The sequence below is a fragment of the Acinonyx jubatus genome, chromosome A1 (genome assembly GCF_027475565.1).
Source record: "Acinonyx jubatus isolate Ajub_Pintada_27869175 chromosome A1, VMU_Ajub_asm_v1.0, whole genome shotgun sequence".
Lineage (NCBI taxonomy): Eukaryota > Metazoa > Chordata > Mammalia > Carnivora > Felidae > Acinonyx > Acinonyx jubatus.
This window is the reverse complement of record NC_069380.1, coordinates 96,538,105-96,557,535: the sequence shown is the minus strand read 5'-3', so window position 1 is coordinate 96,557,535 and position 19,431 is coordinate 96,538,105. Positions and strand designations below refer to the sequence as shown.

Here is a 19,431-nt window from a genome sequence, read left to right as displayed (position 1 = left end):
ATTTTGTATATTTTGCTAAAGGAAGGATAGCAATGACATGTATAATCAATCACTAAATACTGAATACCAAACTTTTATTTTGATACAAGTTGGAGGGGGAAAAAGTAAAACATCTGGATTTTCTGATCTGTATTTAACATAAATAATCAAAAGGCAAAAACACACTTTAAAATGTCTAAAACATCATTAGCAGTCTCACAGTTAAAAAAAAAACTGGCTTACAAATAAAATACTCATTTTTTATTTCATGCCTCAATTTGGAGACATAAAAAATCATTACTAAAATTTTATCAAGGTAAAAATTCACAGTTCTCACAACTGCAAATATTACTACAAAATACAATAAAAATTCTTCAAATAAAATAGTTTTGCTTTATAATATGCAATAAAAAGCAAAAGTATGGATTTCTAACTGTTAGCATAAAAAAATCATTCTTTGAAATTTGCTATTGCTTACCTGATTGTCTACTTTAAAAATTAACCATAACAAAAAAATTCCAAACTCCATGAACATACATCTACACTAGTTTTAATTACAAAAAAATGAATCTTTAACATATGATGTGGAATTTGCAAAATTAAATTTAATTAAAAAATAAATTACTGATTTATTACATAACATTTTTGTTAAGAATTCTGACCTGCCAAGCTAAACTCTAATAGAAATCATCTACCATGTTCTCACATTACAAAACTTAGTCATAGTTTTAAACTTTGTCGCTAAAAGAATTAGTACATTAAGTATATAAAAGACTTGTACAGAGAAATAGAATTTAGTTCATGACACCATTAGTGCAAAGAAAATTAAAGTTAGAATTTAGACCAGAAGAAAGAAAACAAATGGTGACTTTTAAATACCTCTTCTAGTACTAAGCTACATCAATGATTGGTTTAGAAGAGTTTCTAGGTTCTCAAAGACAGATGAGCATCACATAATCTGGATAAGGCTATATCCAGCCCTACTACTAAGTGAACTACATATTTTAAGTACTCTGTGTTATTTGGCTACCAAGTCCTAATCCAAGGGATTAAATATACAGATGCAGATAATTTTTGGTCACCTTACTTACTTATTTACTTACTTACTTACTTCAGTGACTGGTGAAATACAGTTTATGATGGTACCTCTAAGATTTAAATTTAAGTAATTGTATTTGTATAAACGAAAAACTAAACCTGGTTAAACAATGAACTTATTAGACTTTGAGTAAGGTTCTTTACACATCTGTGCTCAGAAGAACTGGTCGGAATTGAGACATAGTGACTGGTAAGAATATTTTTAATTTTTTACAGGTATTTGGACATTCCATAGCTAGAATTTATTCCTTTTTAACATTCCACATTAATAAGATCAAAGTTTTAAGTAATTTTCTCTTAGAACACATTAAATTAGTTCTGAATTAGTGAACCATTTTTCCTTAATGCTTATCTCAGTAGAGCTCTATCTTATACCCCCCTCTTAGACTTTGAAGGTTTTTCTTTAACTGAATTCAGATATCTGAAGTATATATATTCCCAGGCAAGTTTCATGAGAAGTTAAGTCTTTTTCTTTTTTTTTGTCCATATAAAAAATAAAGCATGAGAAATTACTCTTTAAAAATTAGAAAACAGGTTATAAAAATTAAAATATTTGTTAAAATTTGAAAACTAAGATTAACACACACAGGCTAATAAATTACAAAAAGAAAACTTAACAGAAAGGTAGAAAGCATTATGAAGATTCTTTTCAGGTCAAGATGCAATATATAGAGTTTTACTATTAGAAAGTTTAGAAACAGGAATACAGTTGTTTAAAATATTTACTTTTCCTGGTATTATGAACACTTAGAAATCCAAATCCCCTAATGGCCAGAATCATAGTATGCAAAACATAAAGCAGCCAATTTGAAATGTCTTCCAGTCATTTCAAGCCATAGTCTGATTTACCATGATTAGCACTGACATTTATTTCTACACATTTAAAATTATGTTAAGAGTGTAAGGAATAGATAACATCAAAACAATTTAAGAGCAGATTGTGGTTTCTAAAAGGCTAATCATTGTTTTAAATCAAAAATATGGCTTGATTAAATAAAGGAAATTTCTTAATTTTCTACTGTTAAGTGCAAAACAAAATGGGCCCCTTCAAAAAAACACAAAGCAAGCTGAACTGTAAAAGCCTATTTCTAAAGCTAGTATCTTGCCTGCAAGACTGGGAGGGCTATGAGAACTGATGGCTGAAAGAGCTTTGGTAAAGCCCACACATTCCATGGAGAATACCACTACCTGGTGGGGGCTAGGCATAGCAAAGTGCCTTCCTGCCAAAGAAAGAAGAGAGAATCTGTATTTGGGATAGAACAAAGACCACAGTTACAGTATATTTCAAAACAAATGATAATTTCAATAGTAAAAGATTTAAGAAAATTACATTAGACAGTTCTAATCACTGGTGCATGAGTATCGTAAAGTTTGGAAACTGCACCAGAAACTTCATACTGCGTTTTCACCATAAAACTATTTATTCATGCTTTAAGAAAATGGTCTGTAATAAGAATTTTGTGTGAATAAGTTAAAACGTCATTACGCTTGACAAAGTTATCATTCAGATGAATAAATAAAGTTCCAGTCTTAAAAATAAATAAATAAATAAATGAAACTGATGAAAAACTAACCAGGTAAAGGTTTTGAGTGTGTCTGTTCTTTGCTGGGAACATGCGCACCTCCACCAAACACAGCAGACCACATTTTTTCATTTAGAGGATGGGCCACAATCCGAAATAGTTCATTACTAGAATGTGTCGCCAGGCCATGGATGAAGAGACTAAGATACACTGCTGTGAGAATCTCACAGAGTAAAACTGTAAGCCCTGACTGGGCTTCCTCGCCAGAAGAATTCAAAAGTCGAATTAGGGAAGTTATGCCTAGGACAAACAACAAACATAGCTACTAATGACAATAAATTAAAAAAAAAATCAACTATAAAAAACTTTATTACATCAGAATTAAAAGTTTTTCTTCTGTAGATTCACAGACTAGTAGAGGTTATTACAGTTAATGCACAAACACTGAGATATCTGTTCAACTTAGAGAAATGATGAAGATCTATAAATCTGAAAGACAAAATTTAATTGCCATTACAAATGATCTCCTATTATAACAAAAGTATAAAAAGTGATAACAAAACATTTGAGTTATCTTAGTAAAATGGCTAAGGAAATACCAATGTTAAGTAACTACGTAACTTATAACAAATGGGAAATACTCAAGTGGTATCAATTCTAACAATGTTAACTGTTATGTTAACAGTTATTAACATACAGCAAAACTATGCCAAATGTACTTTTTCCTCATCTAATTCAATAAGGCTGAGAAAAAACTCATATGTATATTTACATATATATTTTATTTACATATAAAAATATATATATACAAATTATTTGTACCTGGCCATTGTGCTGGTGCTGTATTAGGAGTTACTGCTTCGTCTAAGCTTCCTGTTTTCAAAGAATGTCGATGGGGAAGCAATACTGTCTGATACATCATTCCAGTAAACTGATTTGTTTGAAATGAACTACGGGAAGAAAACATTTAAATAAGAATAATTTACAATAACAATATAATAAAACAGTAAACATAACATACAATGATCTAAAATGAATTTCATATGTATTATTTCCATATTTTAGATCTAACTTCTAGGGTATCTTAAATATAAATTTATTAGTTATACTGTTATTACTGATCTAAGTACTGTTATCTATAGTCTAGTGTTATGTTAAAACCAAGTATCCTTTGAGTGTAAACGTGCAAATTTTCTAAATTAAGACACATGTGATGTTTTAAGTATTTAGTGAAAGACACAGAATACATACAAATGAGAAAACTAAATTCCTATTGACCACAAACTACCAACTATTCAATCAAATTTCAAAACAAGATTATCTAGTTGAAAAGAAAGTCAGTGTAGGTTCAGTGTGATATTTAATGGCTAGTCAGCCCTACATCAGGATAGGTTACATCAGGTATATGCACCAGGTACCAGGGATATAATTAAAAATGTGGTTTCTGTCTCCATGAAATTTACAGTCTGGTGGAGGTATCAGACACAAATCATTTTATTATATTGCTTTTAAAGACAAAATCTACGCATACAGGGCTATAAAAGCAAAACAGAGTAACATGGCACACAATTTGGGAAGTCAGGATAAGTTTCTCCAAGTAAATGGCACTTTAAGCTTAAAACTAAGTAAACAGAGGGGCGCCTGGGTGGCTCAGTTGGTTAAGCATCCGACTTTGGCTCAGGTCATAATCTCAAGATTTTTGAGTTTGAGCCCCACATTGGGCTCTGTGCTGACAGCTCAGAGCCTGGAGCCTGCTTCAGATTCTGTCTCCCTCTCTCTCTGCCCCTCCCCCACTCATGCTCTGTCTCTCCCTCTCCCAAAAATCAACATTTAAAAAAAAATTAAACATATACTGATGAAAATAAAGCGACACTCAATGACAAGAAAATGAACTGTTGGAGGACGAAGGCCAAAGATATCAAGTTGAAGCTATCTTGAGAATACATAAGCAGAGTAGTAAGTTTAGACTCTCATGTGAGAATTCAAGCACATAAAACAATCAAAAATCAACACAAAGGAAGAGTAACATCATGTAAGAAACAACAAACTCTGTGAATGACCTGCACCTAAGGAAGCAGATATACCAGAACATTACAGAATGTGCTTTATACTCAGAGAGGTTAAAACAATTAAGAAATAAAGACTGTAAGTTATAAACATAAAAGTGGCTATTAAAATCAACAAGGAGATCTTAAAAATGAAAAACAGAATTTCTAAAACACAAACTCAGATAGGCTAAATAAAAGGACATTGCTGAAGAATGAGTTAGTGTCTGGAAAACGAAGCTAGGATTTCTCCTGAAATGAAGGAAAAATGAATAAAATGAAAGCTAAAACAAAAATAAAAGAAACCTCTATGTTCCAATACCTGTCTAATAAGGAACAAAGAAAAGACAAAATATTTAAAGAAATGAAACAAAACAAAGGATCATAGGAGAAAAAGAAGATGCAAACCAAGAAACAAACTCGTAACCACAGGGAAGGAAGTGATGCTTACTAGAGTGGGGGAGGGGATGGTAATAGGTAATAGGTAATGGGGATTAAGGAGTGCACTTGGCAGGATGAATACCAGATGATGTACAGAAGTGCTGAATCACTATATTGTACACCTGAAACTAATATTACACTGTTTGTTAACTAACTGGAATTTAAATAAAAATCAAAAAAAAAAAAAAAAAAAGAAAGAATTTCAAAGCACTAAGGAAAGATACCTAAGTGTCAAACAGTATGTTTTAAAAGTCTAGCTAAATTAGAGTGAAACTTAGGCTATAAAGAGAAAAATCATAAACACCACATTTTTTTCATTTTATTTTTTCATTTTTATTTAATTTCTTTTTAAATTTACATCCAAGTTAGTTAGCATATGGTGCAACAATGATTTCAGGAGTAGATTCCTTAATGCCCCTTACCCACTTAGCCCATCCCCCCTTCCACAACCCCTCCAATAACCCTCTGTTTGTTCTCCATATTTAAGCATCTTATGTTTTGTCCCCTCCCTGTTTTTATATTATTTTTGCTTCCTTTCCCTTATGTTCATGTGTTTTGTATCTTAAAGTCCTCATATGAGTGAAGTCTTATTTGTCTTTCTCTAATATCGTTTGACATAATACCCTCTAGTGCCATTCACATAGTTGCAAATGGCAAGATTTCATTCTTTTTGATCACTAATACTCTATTGTATATATATATACCACATCTTCTTTATCCATTCATCCATCGATGCATATGTGGGCTCTTTCCCTACTTTGGCTGTTGTGGATAGTGCTGCTATAACCATTGCGGTGCATGTGTCCCTTCGAAACAGCATACCTGTTGCCTTGGATAAATACCTAGTAGTGCAATTGCTGGGTCGTAGGGTAGTTCTAGTTTTAATTTTCTGAGAAACTTCCATACTGTTTTCCAGACTGGCTGCACCAGTTTAAATTCCCACCAGCAGTGCAGAAGAGATTCTCTCTCTCGGCATCCTTGTCAACATCTGTCGTTGCCTGAGTTGTTAATGTTAGCCATCCTGACAAGTGTCAGGTGGTATCTCATTGTGGTTTTGATCTGTATTTCCCTGATGATGAGTGATGTGGAGCATTTTTTCATGTGTCAGTTGGCCACCTGGAAGTCTTCTTTGTACAAGTGTCTATTCATGTCTTTTGCCCATTTCTTCACTGGGTTATTTGTTTTTTGGGTTTTGAGTTTGACAAGTTCTTTACAGATTTTGGATACTAACCCTTTATCTGATATGTTGTTTGCAAATATCCTCTCCTATTCCATCATTGCCTTTTAGTTTTTCTGATTGTTGCCTTCACTGTACAGAAGTTTTTTATTTGGATGAGGTCCCAAGAGTTCATGTTTGCTTTTGTTTCCCTTGCCACTGGAGACGTGTTGAGTAAGAAGTTGCTGCGGCCAAGGTCAAAGAGGTTTTTGCCTGCTTTCTCCTCGAGGATTTTGATAGCTTCCTGTCTAACATTTAGGTCTTTCACCCATTTTGAGTTTGTTTTTGTGTATGGTGTAAGACAGTGGTCCAAGTTCATTCTTCTGCATGTCGTCCAGTTTTCCCAGCACCGCTTGCTAAAGAGACTGTCTTTATTCCATTGGATATTCTTTCCTGCTCTGTCAAAGATTAGTTGGCCATACATTTGTGGGTCCACTTCTGGGTTCTCTATTGTGTTCCACTGATCTGAGTGTCTGTTTTTGTGCCAACATCACTCTTTTTTGAAGTTTATTTGAGAGAGAGTGTGTGAGTGGGGGAGGGGCAGAGAGACAGAGAGAGAGAATCCCAAGCAGGTTCCATGGTGTCAGCACAGAGCCTGACACGGGGCTCGATCCCATGAATCATGAGACCTGAGCCGAAATCAAGAGTTGGTTGCTTAACCAACTAAGCCACCCAGGTGCCCCAACATCATTCTTCTGTGAAATTTTTCTCAATTCCAAGTCACTTACTCCCTCCTTTGGGCTCCCTGAGCCTTTTACTATCTTACATCAAATATACTATAATTGTATGATATCATACATTACACATAACAGTATGTAGTTATATATAATTGCATATAAGGACAATGTAACTATACCATTATACTCATGCCTCAAGTACAATGTCAAGCTATATATATCACTTATCAGCTCACATGTATGTCTTTAACTAGAATGATCTTAAGAAAGGAGAACTTATCTCAGTGCATACTATGACTCCTAAGTTAGTTAAATGAGTTATACTGACAAGGGTCTACTTGGCATTCATTTACCAGAAAGGCATACACCAAAATTTCAAAGCTGGGGAAAAAAGTACTCTTCAGTTCAAATGCTTTCTGTGCTATTTAAAACACTGTCATAAACAGTTTTTCTAAATCTAGAGCATATAAATTCTGAAATGTCATCAGTTACTATAAGCATTCCTCAATTTCACAAAGATATTTACCTGTAGTTATGACTACCACAAAGGCACTGATAAATACAAGCAGAAAGTGAGGCTGCTAAAGTATGCATTACATATACCTGGAAAAAAACCACAAAATTACTTTAAGTATAACTTTTAAAAAATCAAGCTTGTTTCAAGACCAACTATAATAAGCATTATAAAAAAGTGGAAAAAACTATTCTGTCCTTATGAACTATTTCCTTTTTTTCCTTAACATTCATTTATGTTTATACAGGTCTCACTACAGACAAATTAAAAACACTAAGGCTGTGGGCAGATAACATAAAACACACACAGGCTACCTAATTTCTATTTTAAGAGCAAATGGGAAAAGACATTAGCTATTCAGTAGTGCATCAGCCATGTATTAAAAGAAAACCCTATGGGGCACCAGGGTGGCTCAGTTGGTTAAGCATCCAACTTTGGCTCAGGTCATGATCTCTCAGTTCAAGAGTTCAAAGCCCCATGTCGTGCTGTGTGCTGGCAGCTCAGAGCCTGGAGCCTGCTTCAGATTCTGTGTCTCCCTCTCTCTCTGCCCCTCCCCTACTCATGCTCTCTCTCTCTGAAAAATAAACAAACATAAAAAAAAATAAAATAAATAAAAAAAGAAAAAGAAAGCCCTTCAAGACTCAACCTTCTTCAAACAAAATATGTAGAAGCTCAGTCTGGTAAATAACAGTTTACGTATGGATAGGTCACTGAAGAATATGCTACCACATATTCTAGCTACTAGAGAAAGCAAGGAACCTAAAGAGAGGGAAATTATTTAGGGAAAGAAGAAGGTATCAAAGACAGCAACTGAAGGGCAAACATTTGTACTGAGGAAGAGAAGGCTCTAAACATGGCATGACAAGCAGTAAAAGAAGTAGATCTGACAAGCATAATCCAGGTCAGAAAGCAAACTAGATTAGACTATTACAAGACTAAGTTCTTCAAATGGAGGGTTGCTGGAATGGAGGAGAGTGGGGATGCACTAGATGCGTGATGGACATTAAGGAGGGCATTTGTGATGAGCAGTGGGTATTGTATGTAAGTGATCAGTCACTAAATTCGACTCATGAAACCATTATTACACTGTATATCAACTAACTTGGATTTAAATTTAAAAAAAGAGACCAGGTTCTTGATCTAATTATGAAGTAGGACAGTCTTGGATGCAGACAAAAATGGGAGAGTCACAGATTAAAACCAAAATCAAGGATATCATCATATTAAAAGAAGACAACAAAACCCACATATGGGAAATTGCAAAAATGATCAAAATATTTTTAAGTTTCTCCAATCAAAAAGTGGAGTCTATTTCTCTACTTACTGAACCTGGGCTGGCCTTGTGACTTGCTTTGACCAAGAAGGCAAAGCATTATATGATTCTGAACCTAGTCCTCAAAAGGCCTTGCAAATTCTCCTATTGCTGCTCTTTAAACCCTGCAACCACTATGTAAAATAATCTAGGTGGGATGGTTAATTTTATGCATTAACTTAACTGGACCATGGGGTGCCCAGACATTTGGGGAGACATTCTGGGTTATGTCTGTAAGCGTGATGTGGGATGAAATTAACACAGGTAGAAGTGGCAGACTCAGTAAAGCAGACTGCCCTCCCTAATGTAGGCGGGCCTCACCCAATCAGGTGAAGACCTAAACAGAATAAAGCTGAATATAAAGGGAACTTCTGCCTGGCTGTACTGAGCTGGAACACTGGTGTTGTCCTGCCTTTAAACACTTGCTCCTCTTGGGTCTCACGCCTACTGGCTCTCACACTGTACCTTATACTACTACTGGCTTTTCTGGTTGTCAGGTCTCTGGACCCAGACTTGAACTACACAATTGGTCCTGGGTCTCCTCCACCTTGATGACAGCCAATCTTAGGACCTCTCAGCTCCCATAGTTATGTAAGGCAACTGCTCTGTACATATACATACACAAGTCCTATTTGTTCTGTTTTTCTAGAGAACCTAGACCAATACATTAGGCTTGGTTCATAGTGGATGAGACCCGTATGATCCAGATTCTCCTGTCACCCCTGGAAATAGTGTGCCAACCACCCAAAATGCAAATAAGGCCATCCTAATCCAGAATCCAGCCAACGTACCAGCTGATGGAAGACAAATGAAAATATCCAGACATCAGTCAGTCCAGCTGGCCCAAATTAGAACTGAGGAGCCAACCCAATGAATCATGAGCAAAATAAATGATGGCCATTTGAAGTTACTAATGTTTCAGGGTGGCTCTTAAGCAGCAAAAGCTAACTGATATACCAAGTGTAGGCTCATTATTAAAATTAAGTATGTGATACAGTTTAGCTAAAATAAGCAAAATCTCAACAAAATTAAATTCCTTACTGTATCATATACCATGTGGGCATTTATACTAGAGGAGGACAGGAAAAGCAGCAAAATTAAATTACAAGGGTTAAGGTTATCAAAGAGGGTAAGGCTGTAGGCAATATTCAGGCAAGCAGAATATTGAACTGGTATGATATCGCAGCCTGAGAGGTGGGCGAGAACCAGACGACAGACTATTAAGAGAAAAAGAGAAAAGGAGTCCAAACTTGGTCATACTTTAAAGGATTTCAGTATGCTTGGAGAGTAAAGATGAAACATGGAATGTGATATTAACTGTACATAAAGTACAGTGGTGATGATGAAAAGATGATGTGCTTGACTAGATAACCATGTGTACTGATTCAGTAAGTTTGGAGTCAATTTAAGAATCACATATCCTTAAAATACATGTTTTAATATTAATAAAGGAAAACTTTAATTTTATACCATAATACTTAGTTCCTATTTCTAAAAATCAATCAGCTTCTCCCCTAATTGTAATGCTAAAACAATTACTCATGTATCTGCATACACACCTATTACTCTTATCTTAATAAAGTGGCTAAATTAACACTAAATAACTAAATTTAAAACTGAAGTACCCTATTGGGTATGAGAATACAAGTGAGGTCAGCCTGGCCTACAACCCTAAGTTCTCTTTGGTCAAAAAATATAAACTTAGTAATGTGACAATCCGTATGTATAGTCTGATGTTTAAAATTGCTTCTAATAAGTGTTTCTTAACACTTAGCTTTCGGTTTTATCATAATATACAGGTAAGTTAAAAGAATGAACCAAGCATACTTACCTTATTGCTCTGGATGTCAGGATGGGGTGGTGAATCAAAGTTTATTATGGCATGCAGAATATCATGTGTAAGGTTACTAAGGTGCAGTAATGGATTGGCAACTACTGTTTTGGCACTGGCAGTACAAGCAAAGAGGAGGGGTACCGAGGTTTGCTCTGACAGAGGGCTAGGAAATATGGGTTCTGATGTTTCCTTAAAAACAATGGGAAAAAAAAGGTTAATCAACTATTTAAAGTGGTAATTCACTACTTTACTATTTCAGAAGTCTCTTGGAAAAACTTCAGAATAATTCAAAATTAAAAGCATAACAGATTACAGAATTAGGACCTGAGGAGGTCAACATTCCACCAATTATAGAGGAAAATGAGGGGACAATACCCTTTTATCCTAAGGAGAAGTTCATCACCTCACAAGGCACTCACGTAAGAATGCAGAGTATGAATGCAGCAGATCACAGGGCTTGACGGAGAATGATCCTGAAACCATTATACACAAACTACGCTACAAACTCCTAACACAAAACGGTATTCCTTAAAAGCAACCATAATGAAGAAAATCAACAACTTTAAAATCAAAAACCAAAAGAGCAGTATCAAAAACCATTTCTCATGTGTGTACTATTTCAACTGGCCACTGTGTAACTTACATACCTGCTGAGATTCTTGTAAAAGCAAAATCAACTCCATTCTCACAGATGCAAGACCCCCTCCGTGGGACCCATGAAGTATGCAGTAACTCAGAAACATCCTCAAGAGTGACTGATATTTCAAAAGCCACTGTCTTTTTTCCTGAAAATTTTCTCTTAGTTGTTTCACTTTTGTTTGCTGAAGCAAATCTTCAGAATCTTCATTTAATCCAAATCCATCTCCATTTTCGTCCAGGGCAGACTGTAATTCTTCTCCATCTGAACAATAGTCACAGGTCCTCTGAAGAGCTATTACCTCTCTTTCAAGCCAGTGGTAGAGTTGGTAACGCAATTTTCCACCATCTATTTCATAGCCAGTAGATAAAGTACGAAGTTCTACGGTGAGAATCTTTAAACATGCTCTAAATTTTAACTGAACTGCAATTATGTCTTCTGATGGACTCAAAATATCATTTTCATCTAGTGTGCTGAGAGTGTCTGTATAATTAGAACTTGTTTCATCTACTTTTTTCACCGTTTTTCTCTGTAAAGGTTTCAGTTCTTTCATTGAGATAGGGAGATCGTCATTTTCTTCATCGTTATCACTGTCCCATTTTAATTCTAAAGAGTCATCCTGAAATACAACGCTTGGTTGGCTCCAGTCAAAAGAAAGAGTGGAGTTTGACTGCTTCTCTGAGGAACCTTCTGAAGAAGATCCAAAACCATTCATCACTGACTGTGACCAATCAACAGCAGAAGACTTATCTTCCCTTGCATCCAAGTTCACTGGAGAAGAAGGAGAATAGTCTTTACTAGTATCCAGAAAACTCGATGTTCTACAAAAAGGTTTTGTTTTCTTGATGACTTTTGGCATCTTTGATAATACTTCCAAAGCTAACATAGGACAGCCAGCTTTTAAATGAGCACTGGCAGTAGTAAAAAATAATCTTCTTTCACTTAAATTGATTGTTCCTGCCAATCCACTTTTTCCCGTTAAACTCATGTGTGTAGACAATACATCAGATGATCCAAAATGACGTCTCAGCAACAGAGGATGCGTTCTTAGATAATTGTAGAAATTAAAAACTGCAGGATTACAGGCTGACATCATGACTTGATCTGAAAGTAAATTAAGTTTATCAGCTAAGAAAAATTCAAGAGTTGTACTGCAGTCTTTTTCTCTATGGCACCTTTACCCACCTGGTATTTTGAACAGAATTTTACTAAGAGATCACACTCACACATGGCATTGAACAGACAAGAACACGTTTGTCGTGAAAGTGTTTTAACATAAAAGGAGAACGGAGGTTATACTGATTTCCGCCTCTTCAGGTAATAATTTAAGATTATTTGAACATCCACTTACACACCCATAGTTCTTATTCTCCTACTTCCCTCAACATCCCTTCCCAGTCTGCTGTGCTAAATCTTCCTCATCTTCTCTACTTGAGGATGTTAAGAGTATCCTAGAGTTCAGTGCTTGGCTTCTTTTCTGTCTACACTCGCTGAGTGAACTCATACAGTGCCAAGGCTTCAAATACCATCTAGACATTGGTAACTTGCACATCTATTTCAAGCCCAACTTCATCCTGTACATCTAGACTGCTATATCCAAAGGCCTACATTACATTTCCATTTACATGCACATATTCTTTCCTCAAGGTCTCTTTATCTAGTGTGCTCTTAGCCTAAACCACTCTTTATCCAGATAGCTACTAGATAACTCACTCAGGTCTCTGTTCAAAGGTCAGCTTATCAGAGAGGGCTTCTCTATCTAAAACAACACTCCCCCAAACCTGCTCCTGGTTTTCCTCATACCATTTACCTCAAGCTAAAAACCCAGGAGTTATCCTTGACTCTTACTCCCTTCACATCCAATCCTACCTAGTTTACCTGAAAATTATATTCCAAATCCCACCATTTTTCTGAGCCTTCGCTCCTATTATTCCAGTCCAAGCCACTCTTACCTTTTAAAATTTTCTTCTAGAATAGAGAATTTGACTCTAAAAGTATGTGATCATGTATTAATCCCAAATCAAAATACACTTTTGACATGAATATGTGTAGGTATAAAACAGTGACCGGCAAAGGCCTTTTCTTTTCCCCCTTCATTACAGACAAGTCAGTTTGGAAATCTTTAGCTCAGGTGGCCAGGACATTTCAACAACTGAACATGGCTTTCTCACAATTCTCTCACAGTAAGACTCATGATATTCCTCATTAAATGATGCTATGTAAAAACCTATCAACTAAAATCTTTTCCAATTAGTACTTCAAGTGATATGACTGACACCAAGGATACCAGCTATTACAAATAATTCAATTCTACCTATGGAAAAATATTTGAAAAGCATATCCCATCATTTTTATATGATTTCATACAAAGATTCCATTTTATACTAACCTCTAGAAAAGAAGCAAAAGGGATTTCTAAAACAAAAGGAGATCTTAAAAAAAGGTAAATTATAAAAAATTCTCTACCTCACTCATCTCATAAAAAACTAATCCCATCACTTGTCAACTTTCTTTAAAGAATGTATTTTTATTACAAAAATTATAAAACTAATTAACACACAAACTTGCAACTGAGAAAAATGGATTTTCTATCACTACTTTCCTCAAAATTTATATTCAAATATTGATAATATTTATGTCGAATACACTGATTTTATAAAAACAGAAAATCCAAAGTTCTTGGTTTTCAAAGGATTTTTATGAAAAAAAGGATTTTCCTAAAAAAAACCCAAAAAACTGTATATACATAACTCTGTGTCCCCAACTGAATCTTAAAAGTCTTAGACCATGTTTTCAACTTGCTTTGTATTACCCTTAGCACCCAACAGTGTGTTCTGCACCCAGCAAATACTAAAACAACTGTATTATTATCTGTATTATTAACATCTTAGAAATGTAGCTTACCATCATCCTCTCTGACTGGTTGCTTTATTAATGTTTCCAGAGCACCACTATAATCTTCCAAAATCCAATATGCCATACTCCGAAGAAAAGGATCATAATGCATACTTATGTTCAATGAATTGAGTTCACTGACAGGAGAATCAATTCCCAAAACTTTTTTACGTAAAATAGATTTATATGTTGCAGATGTATCAAATTCAGACTCATAGAGTCTTGCTATTACAAGAGCCAACTGAATGTCATTAAGTTTCTCAAGACATACCTTCAAAAAGAGAAATACTGGTTATCAATAAGCAGAAGCATCTTTCATTTTAAGATAAACTCGACTGACTCACTAATAACTAGATGAAAAAAAAGGCACTGTTAGTATCTGAAATTTTTAAAAATATTTATTCTTGAGAGAGAGGGAGACACAGGGGAGGGGCAGAGAAAGAAGGGAGACACAGAACTGGAAACAGGCTCCAGGCTCTGAGCTGTCAGCACAGAGCCTGAGGCAGGGCTTGAACTGTGAGATTGTGACCTGAGCCGAAGTCAGACACTTAACCAACTGAGCCACCCAGGCACCCCTAGATGATAGGATTTTTAAAAGTCACTATTAAATATTATTATGTATTTATTAGCCTTATGCAATTTCTGCTATTCTTAAATCAAATTAAAAATAAAAATTTAAGCCTACATAAAAAGCTTAAAAGGCTGACAATGCTTCTTTTCATGTTTATTTACTTTTGGGAGAGAGAGAGAGAGACAGAGCGCAAGCAGGGGAGGGGCAGAGAGAGAGGGAGACACAGAATCTGAAGCAGGCTCCAGGCTCTGAGCTGTCAGCACAGAGCCCGACGTGCGAAATCACGTCCCAACACACAAACTGCGAAATCATGATCCAAGCCAAAGTCAGACACCCAACCAACTGAGCCATCCAGGCACCCCAACAATGCTTTTATTAAAAAAGTTTCATCATTACCTCAATTGCATCTCTGAGGCAACCAGCTAAAAGAAAAAATGCTGCAGAATGGTCAAATCTTTGTTTGCCTAACAAAGAAAAGGCATTCTTTAAAGCTGCTTTACGCCATCTCTCATCCTCAAAATTGTGTCCAAAAAACTGTGTCATCTTGGTGTCTTTTTGGGATCTATAAAGAAAAAAAATGTACGAAAATTTTGAAGCACGATGTTTCCACAGTCAGAACCAATTTTATAAAGTCAGCCATTTACAAGTTAAGACTCAAAGGAAACACTTGCCCATGTATGGATTACTATACATCTGCCTGCCCACTGGAGGATTACTGGTGATTCAAAACCTAAGGAATTTATTTATCCTGATTCAAAACAATCCTAAAAGATCTAGTCTCTGAGAAAACTGACTGGTGCCCATGATCTTCCCCTCAAAGTTGTATTCATATAGATTCACCTGGAACAGAGTGTGAAATAAATGATGAACTATTTTTAGTAATCATGTTTATCAAGTCTTGCTGAGAATAAGTAAAAGAGAAAATTCCAAGTGATCCTTGCTCAAGAGTGGGGTCGGGGCCCACAGGAGGAGGGTAGTTTGGCGGGATAGCCTGGTCCATGAATCTGTAATAGGGCAGAGGGTAGATGCCTGTTCCAGATTCCACCAATTCGTCTTCTTCCCCACTACAGAGACAAGTCTTTGGTTTAGTTCTTTGTTCCAAAGAAGTGCCATGAGAAGTTCTTACAATAAATAAGAAAATGGCTTCCTGGACTGATAAACCTAAAACCTAAAGTGATGTCATCAAGATTTTTCTATTCTGGAAAACACTTGGGCTTCTTTCCTATGAATCTCTCCCTAAACACAAAAATAACTAAGAATGTACATGAATCACAATTAACAAGAACAACAAATCTTGACTTTATTTCATACACTTGTTCCTTACGAAAAGTTTTCCATTTTGAAGCAGTTTTCTTACCTACCTATATAAGCCCCAAATCACAGCTTTCTTTCTCATTGCAAGGTAAAAAATGGCAGCATCTAAAGGATCATTCTTTCTATAAAAGGCTGCTTTAGCTACCTATAATTAGAAAATGTTGGTCAAAATTTCACGGAAACAATTTTTAAACAAACAAAATAACTTCTCTCACATACCACACCGACACACATTATTTCAATGACCAATGAATTAAGAAAATATGTGCACGAATGCATGGATGTTTATGTATACATACGCACACATATACACATATTTTACACTTGAACGCGTGCATTTTTTATAATTTCAAAAGTAATTCAGGGTGGTGGCCTCCAAAGACACAGAGAGGTGGGAACACATGGACGATGCTCTTCAGTACAAGCTCCTCAGTACTATTTTACTTTTCCAAGATGTATATACATCATTTTGTAAAAATCAGACACATACTAAGTAAATGTATCAACTACAATGGAAGAATTAGAATATAAACATTAAAATCCTGTATTAATGCGATATTTTGAAATATCATGGCTATTTCAAGGCATTTTACTGATTCACTTAAAAAATAGAAACAAGAAAGGGAGTAAGGAATGTTCTTTAAAGCAATACCTAAAATACATTAATTACTTCATTTTTCTACCACAATAAAATACAACTTACCTTTTCTATGCACTTGCGTAAGGTGCGGGTGTTCCGGACCCACCACCCCACGCCCATGGCTCTCAGTTCCGACCAGGTGGGATCATCTTTCTGCATGGCCGGCAGCATGCTCAGCAGTTCCTCCTCTGCTACCGAGTGAAAAGCCCAGGCAAAATGACTAGTAGACAGGCCTGAATAAATGTCAAAAAATAATGTTCGTGGGAAATATAAACATGTGTATATAATGATGATCAGAAATGCGTGTGCCATATCTGTCATAAGGAAGTCTCAACTCTTTATGGGACTCACAGAAGCACAATTAAGAGTTTAGGGTTGGAGGAAATAGGTTTTTTCTTTCGTTGTTTCTCCTAACAACTCTATCACTTCACTATTTTTTATAATAAGCTCATATTTTCTATAATTAAAACACCTATTTTTAAAAAAAGGTAAGAAAAAATGTTTTATGGAAAATGCTACTTTTCTGATTATTTTTGCTCTCTAGCTATTACCCATGATCTTTCCTTAGAAAATGAGAAACAAATAACGTACTGTTCTATGCTGGAATGACTTATTCACAGCTGATTCTCACTTTCCTTTGGTCAATGTTTGTTTTGTGGATTGAATACCATGGAATTAAAACAGCATCAAGTAGATAGGACACCTCCCTGAAAAGAACTTAACAGGGTAGACTCTGGAATCAGATGATACAATAAACCCAGATCTATCCCTAACTATGTAACTGTGGACAAATTACTTCGACTCCTGATTGTTCAACTGCCTCATTTATAAAATGTGAATAATCACAGCACTACCTTATTACATTGTTGTGAGGATTAAAATACCAGAGTTTAAGCATTTAGAATAGAATCTTAAAGCATTTAAAATATCAGAGTTAAGGCATTTAGAATAATAACTATTATTACCCCTTATCACCACATTAGTCAGACACTTTTTTATGTACACAGTATCATTTACATCAGCAATTCTCTTAACCTACTGGCCCCTACATTTGGGGCTTACTGTTCAGCTTCCATTTGGTCTCTTCACAGAGTTCATTTTCTTTGGTATTTCTGGGTGAAGTACATGCTTAATTATAAGATGTGGCTTTGAACATATATGAACTCAAAATTTTAATCTGATAGCAAATGCCAAGGAATCTGAAATGCCCACTATACTTTCTTTCCTTGGAAAGAAATATAGAAATTAAAAAAAAGAAAAACACCTATGCAGTAAATGGACTGCTATTCTGAACTGTTTTTAGATGTCTATTATCTCTCAACTAAGTTCAATAATATTTCACAAATAATTAAACGATTAGACTTAGAATTTTAGTACTTTTCCAAAGCTAAATACAAAATGAAGGGAAGGAGGGAGCAGAAAGACAGAAAGAAAGGAAAAGAGAAAGCAAGAGACAGACAGACATCAATAAGAAGAGGCTAACCTCTGTCCCAATAACACTGTTTAACCCTGTAGCTCCAATAATGCTGGAACCCAGCTGCACCTCTGAACTTCCAGGGCAGTAAGCCAAGAAATACCCTGTTTTAAGTTACCTTAAACTTAAGTCAAATATTTCTGTTAATTTAAGGCCTAAGGTATATGAGAGTATCTGAAAGGTTAATAAACTAACATCTGAAATACACATTAATATTAACAGTAGTTTTGGGGTGAGTGAATTTTCCCTTTCTATGTTCTATACTCTTTACGTAACACAATTAAAAACTATTATTTCTGGAACAAAAATGTTACTCAAATTTTGGGTAGAAAACTCAACTTTGATAAATGTTAAATAGAGCAAAGAAAAAAATCTAAACAAGTTGAAGAGAATAAAACAGTATTAATTGGTCTTAAATGTATGACACATTTGAAAATGTAACACAGATTATGTAACTGCCCAATACCCATTTCTTCATTAAGTCTTTCCATCTACCAAAAAAATTCCAGTATTTTAAGAAATAAAGAAATTAAGAAAAGAAATTAATAAAGAAATTAAGAAAATTAAATGGAAATAAATATTTTACAAGTAAGTTAAGGACACTTAAAATGTGTCAAATTTGTCATTGTCATATCTGGGCAAAATGTTCTCAAGCCTCTCTACTTTTACTCTCTTTCCTTTTAATAGATTACTACCAAAATCACCTTGGTGAAGGAGCTGAGCTCGGTAAGCTGGAAGGGAAGTTGTCAGGAACGTATGCAGTCGAACAGCTAAAAGAAATTTTAACCCACATTCATCGAGAGTTTCTCCACCTATGAACAACAAAAACAGTAACAAAGTATTTACTTTTTTGTATTTAAAAGAAAACCATTTCATGAGCAAACTCCAAGTAAATGTTAATAATTCTGGCATGTGGCATATGTCACAGCACCAAATACAGGAACAAAACATTCTGAAACCAACAAAAGTTACCGGTCTAATTATTATCTAATATTTCCTTTGTCTACACAAACAAACATCATAGACCAAAGTAGTATAGTTAAATATTTTGAAAAATATTAAAGAGAATGAATTGACTCGGGGTTAGCGATATTTTTCATAACTCAACCTCCTCCCATCTGATCTTGTTTAAATTAAAATGTAACTAAATTTTAAAATAGTTTAACCTTCACTCTGCAATTCCATGTTGATTCAAGCCATAGACCCATCCCAATAATCAACTGCTAACACAGGAAAAAATAGTTACATATTTTCCTTTGAA

At 35.1% G+C, this 19,431-nt stretch overlaps 1 protein-coding gene across 4 annotated transcripts in view; it reads right to left on the bottom strand.

The window, feature by feature from the left end:
- DMXL1 (Dmx like 1) overlaps positions 1–19,431 on the bottom strand; it is a 134,005-nt gene that overhangs the window by 51,801 nt on the left and 62,773 nt on the right. For 2 of the 4 annotated variants that reach the window (XM_027076847.2, XM_053220029.1), the window contains exons 19-29: positions 18,875–18,982; positions 16,760–16,929; positions 16,104–16,201; positions 15,139–15,304; positions 14,181–14,442; positions 11,287–12,380; positions 10,637–10,828; positions 7,506–7,582; positions 3,423–3,550; positions 2,652–2,900; positions 2,184–2,297 (exon numbers count right to left, since the gene is read on the bottom strand). In XM_027076847.2, the coding sequence (XP_026932648.1) occupies positions 2,184–2,297; positions 2,652–2,900; positions 3,423–3,550; positions 7,506–7,582; positions 10,637–10,828; positions 11,287–12,380; positions 14,181–14,442; positions 15,139–15,304; positions 16,104–16,201; positions 16,760–16,929; positions 18,875–18,982 (2,658 nt within the window). The remainder of the gene's footprint in view (positions 1–2,183; positions 2,298–2,651; positions 2,901–3,422; positions 3,551–7,505; positions 7,583–10,636; positions 10,829–11,286; positions 12,381–14,180; positions 14,443–15,138; positions 15,305–16,103; positions 16,202–16,759; positions 16,930–18,874; positions 18,983–19,431) is intronic. The other 2 variants (XM_015076693.3, XM_015076694.3) reach the window with 1 other exon arrangement.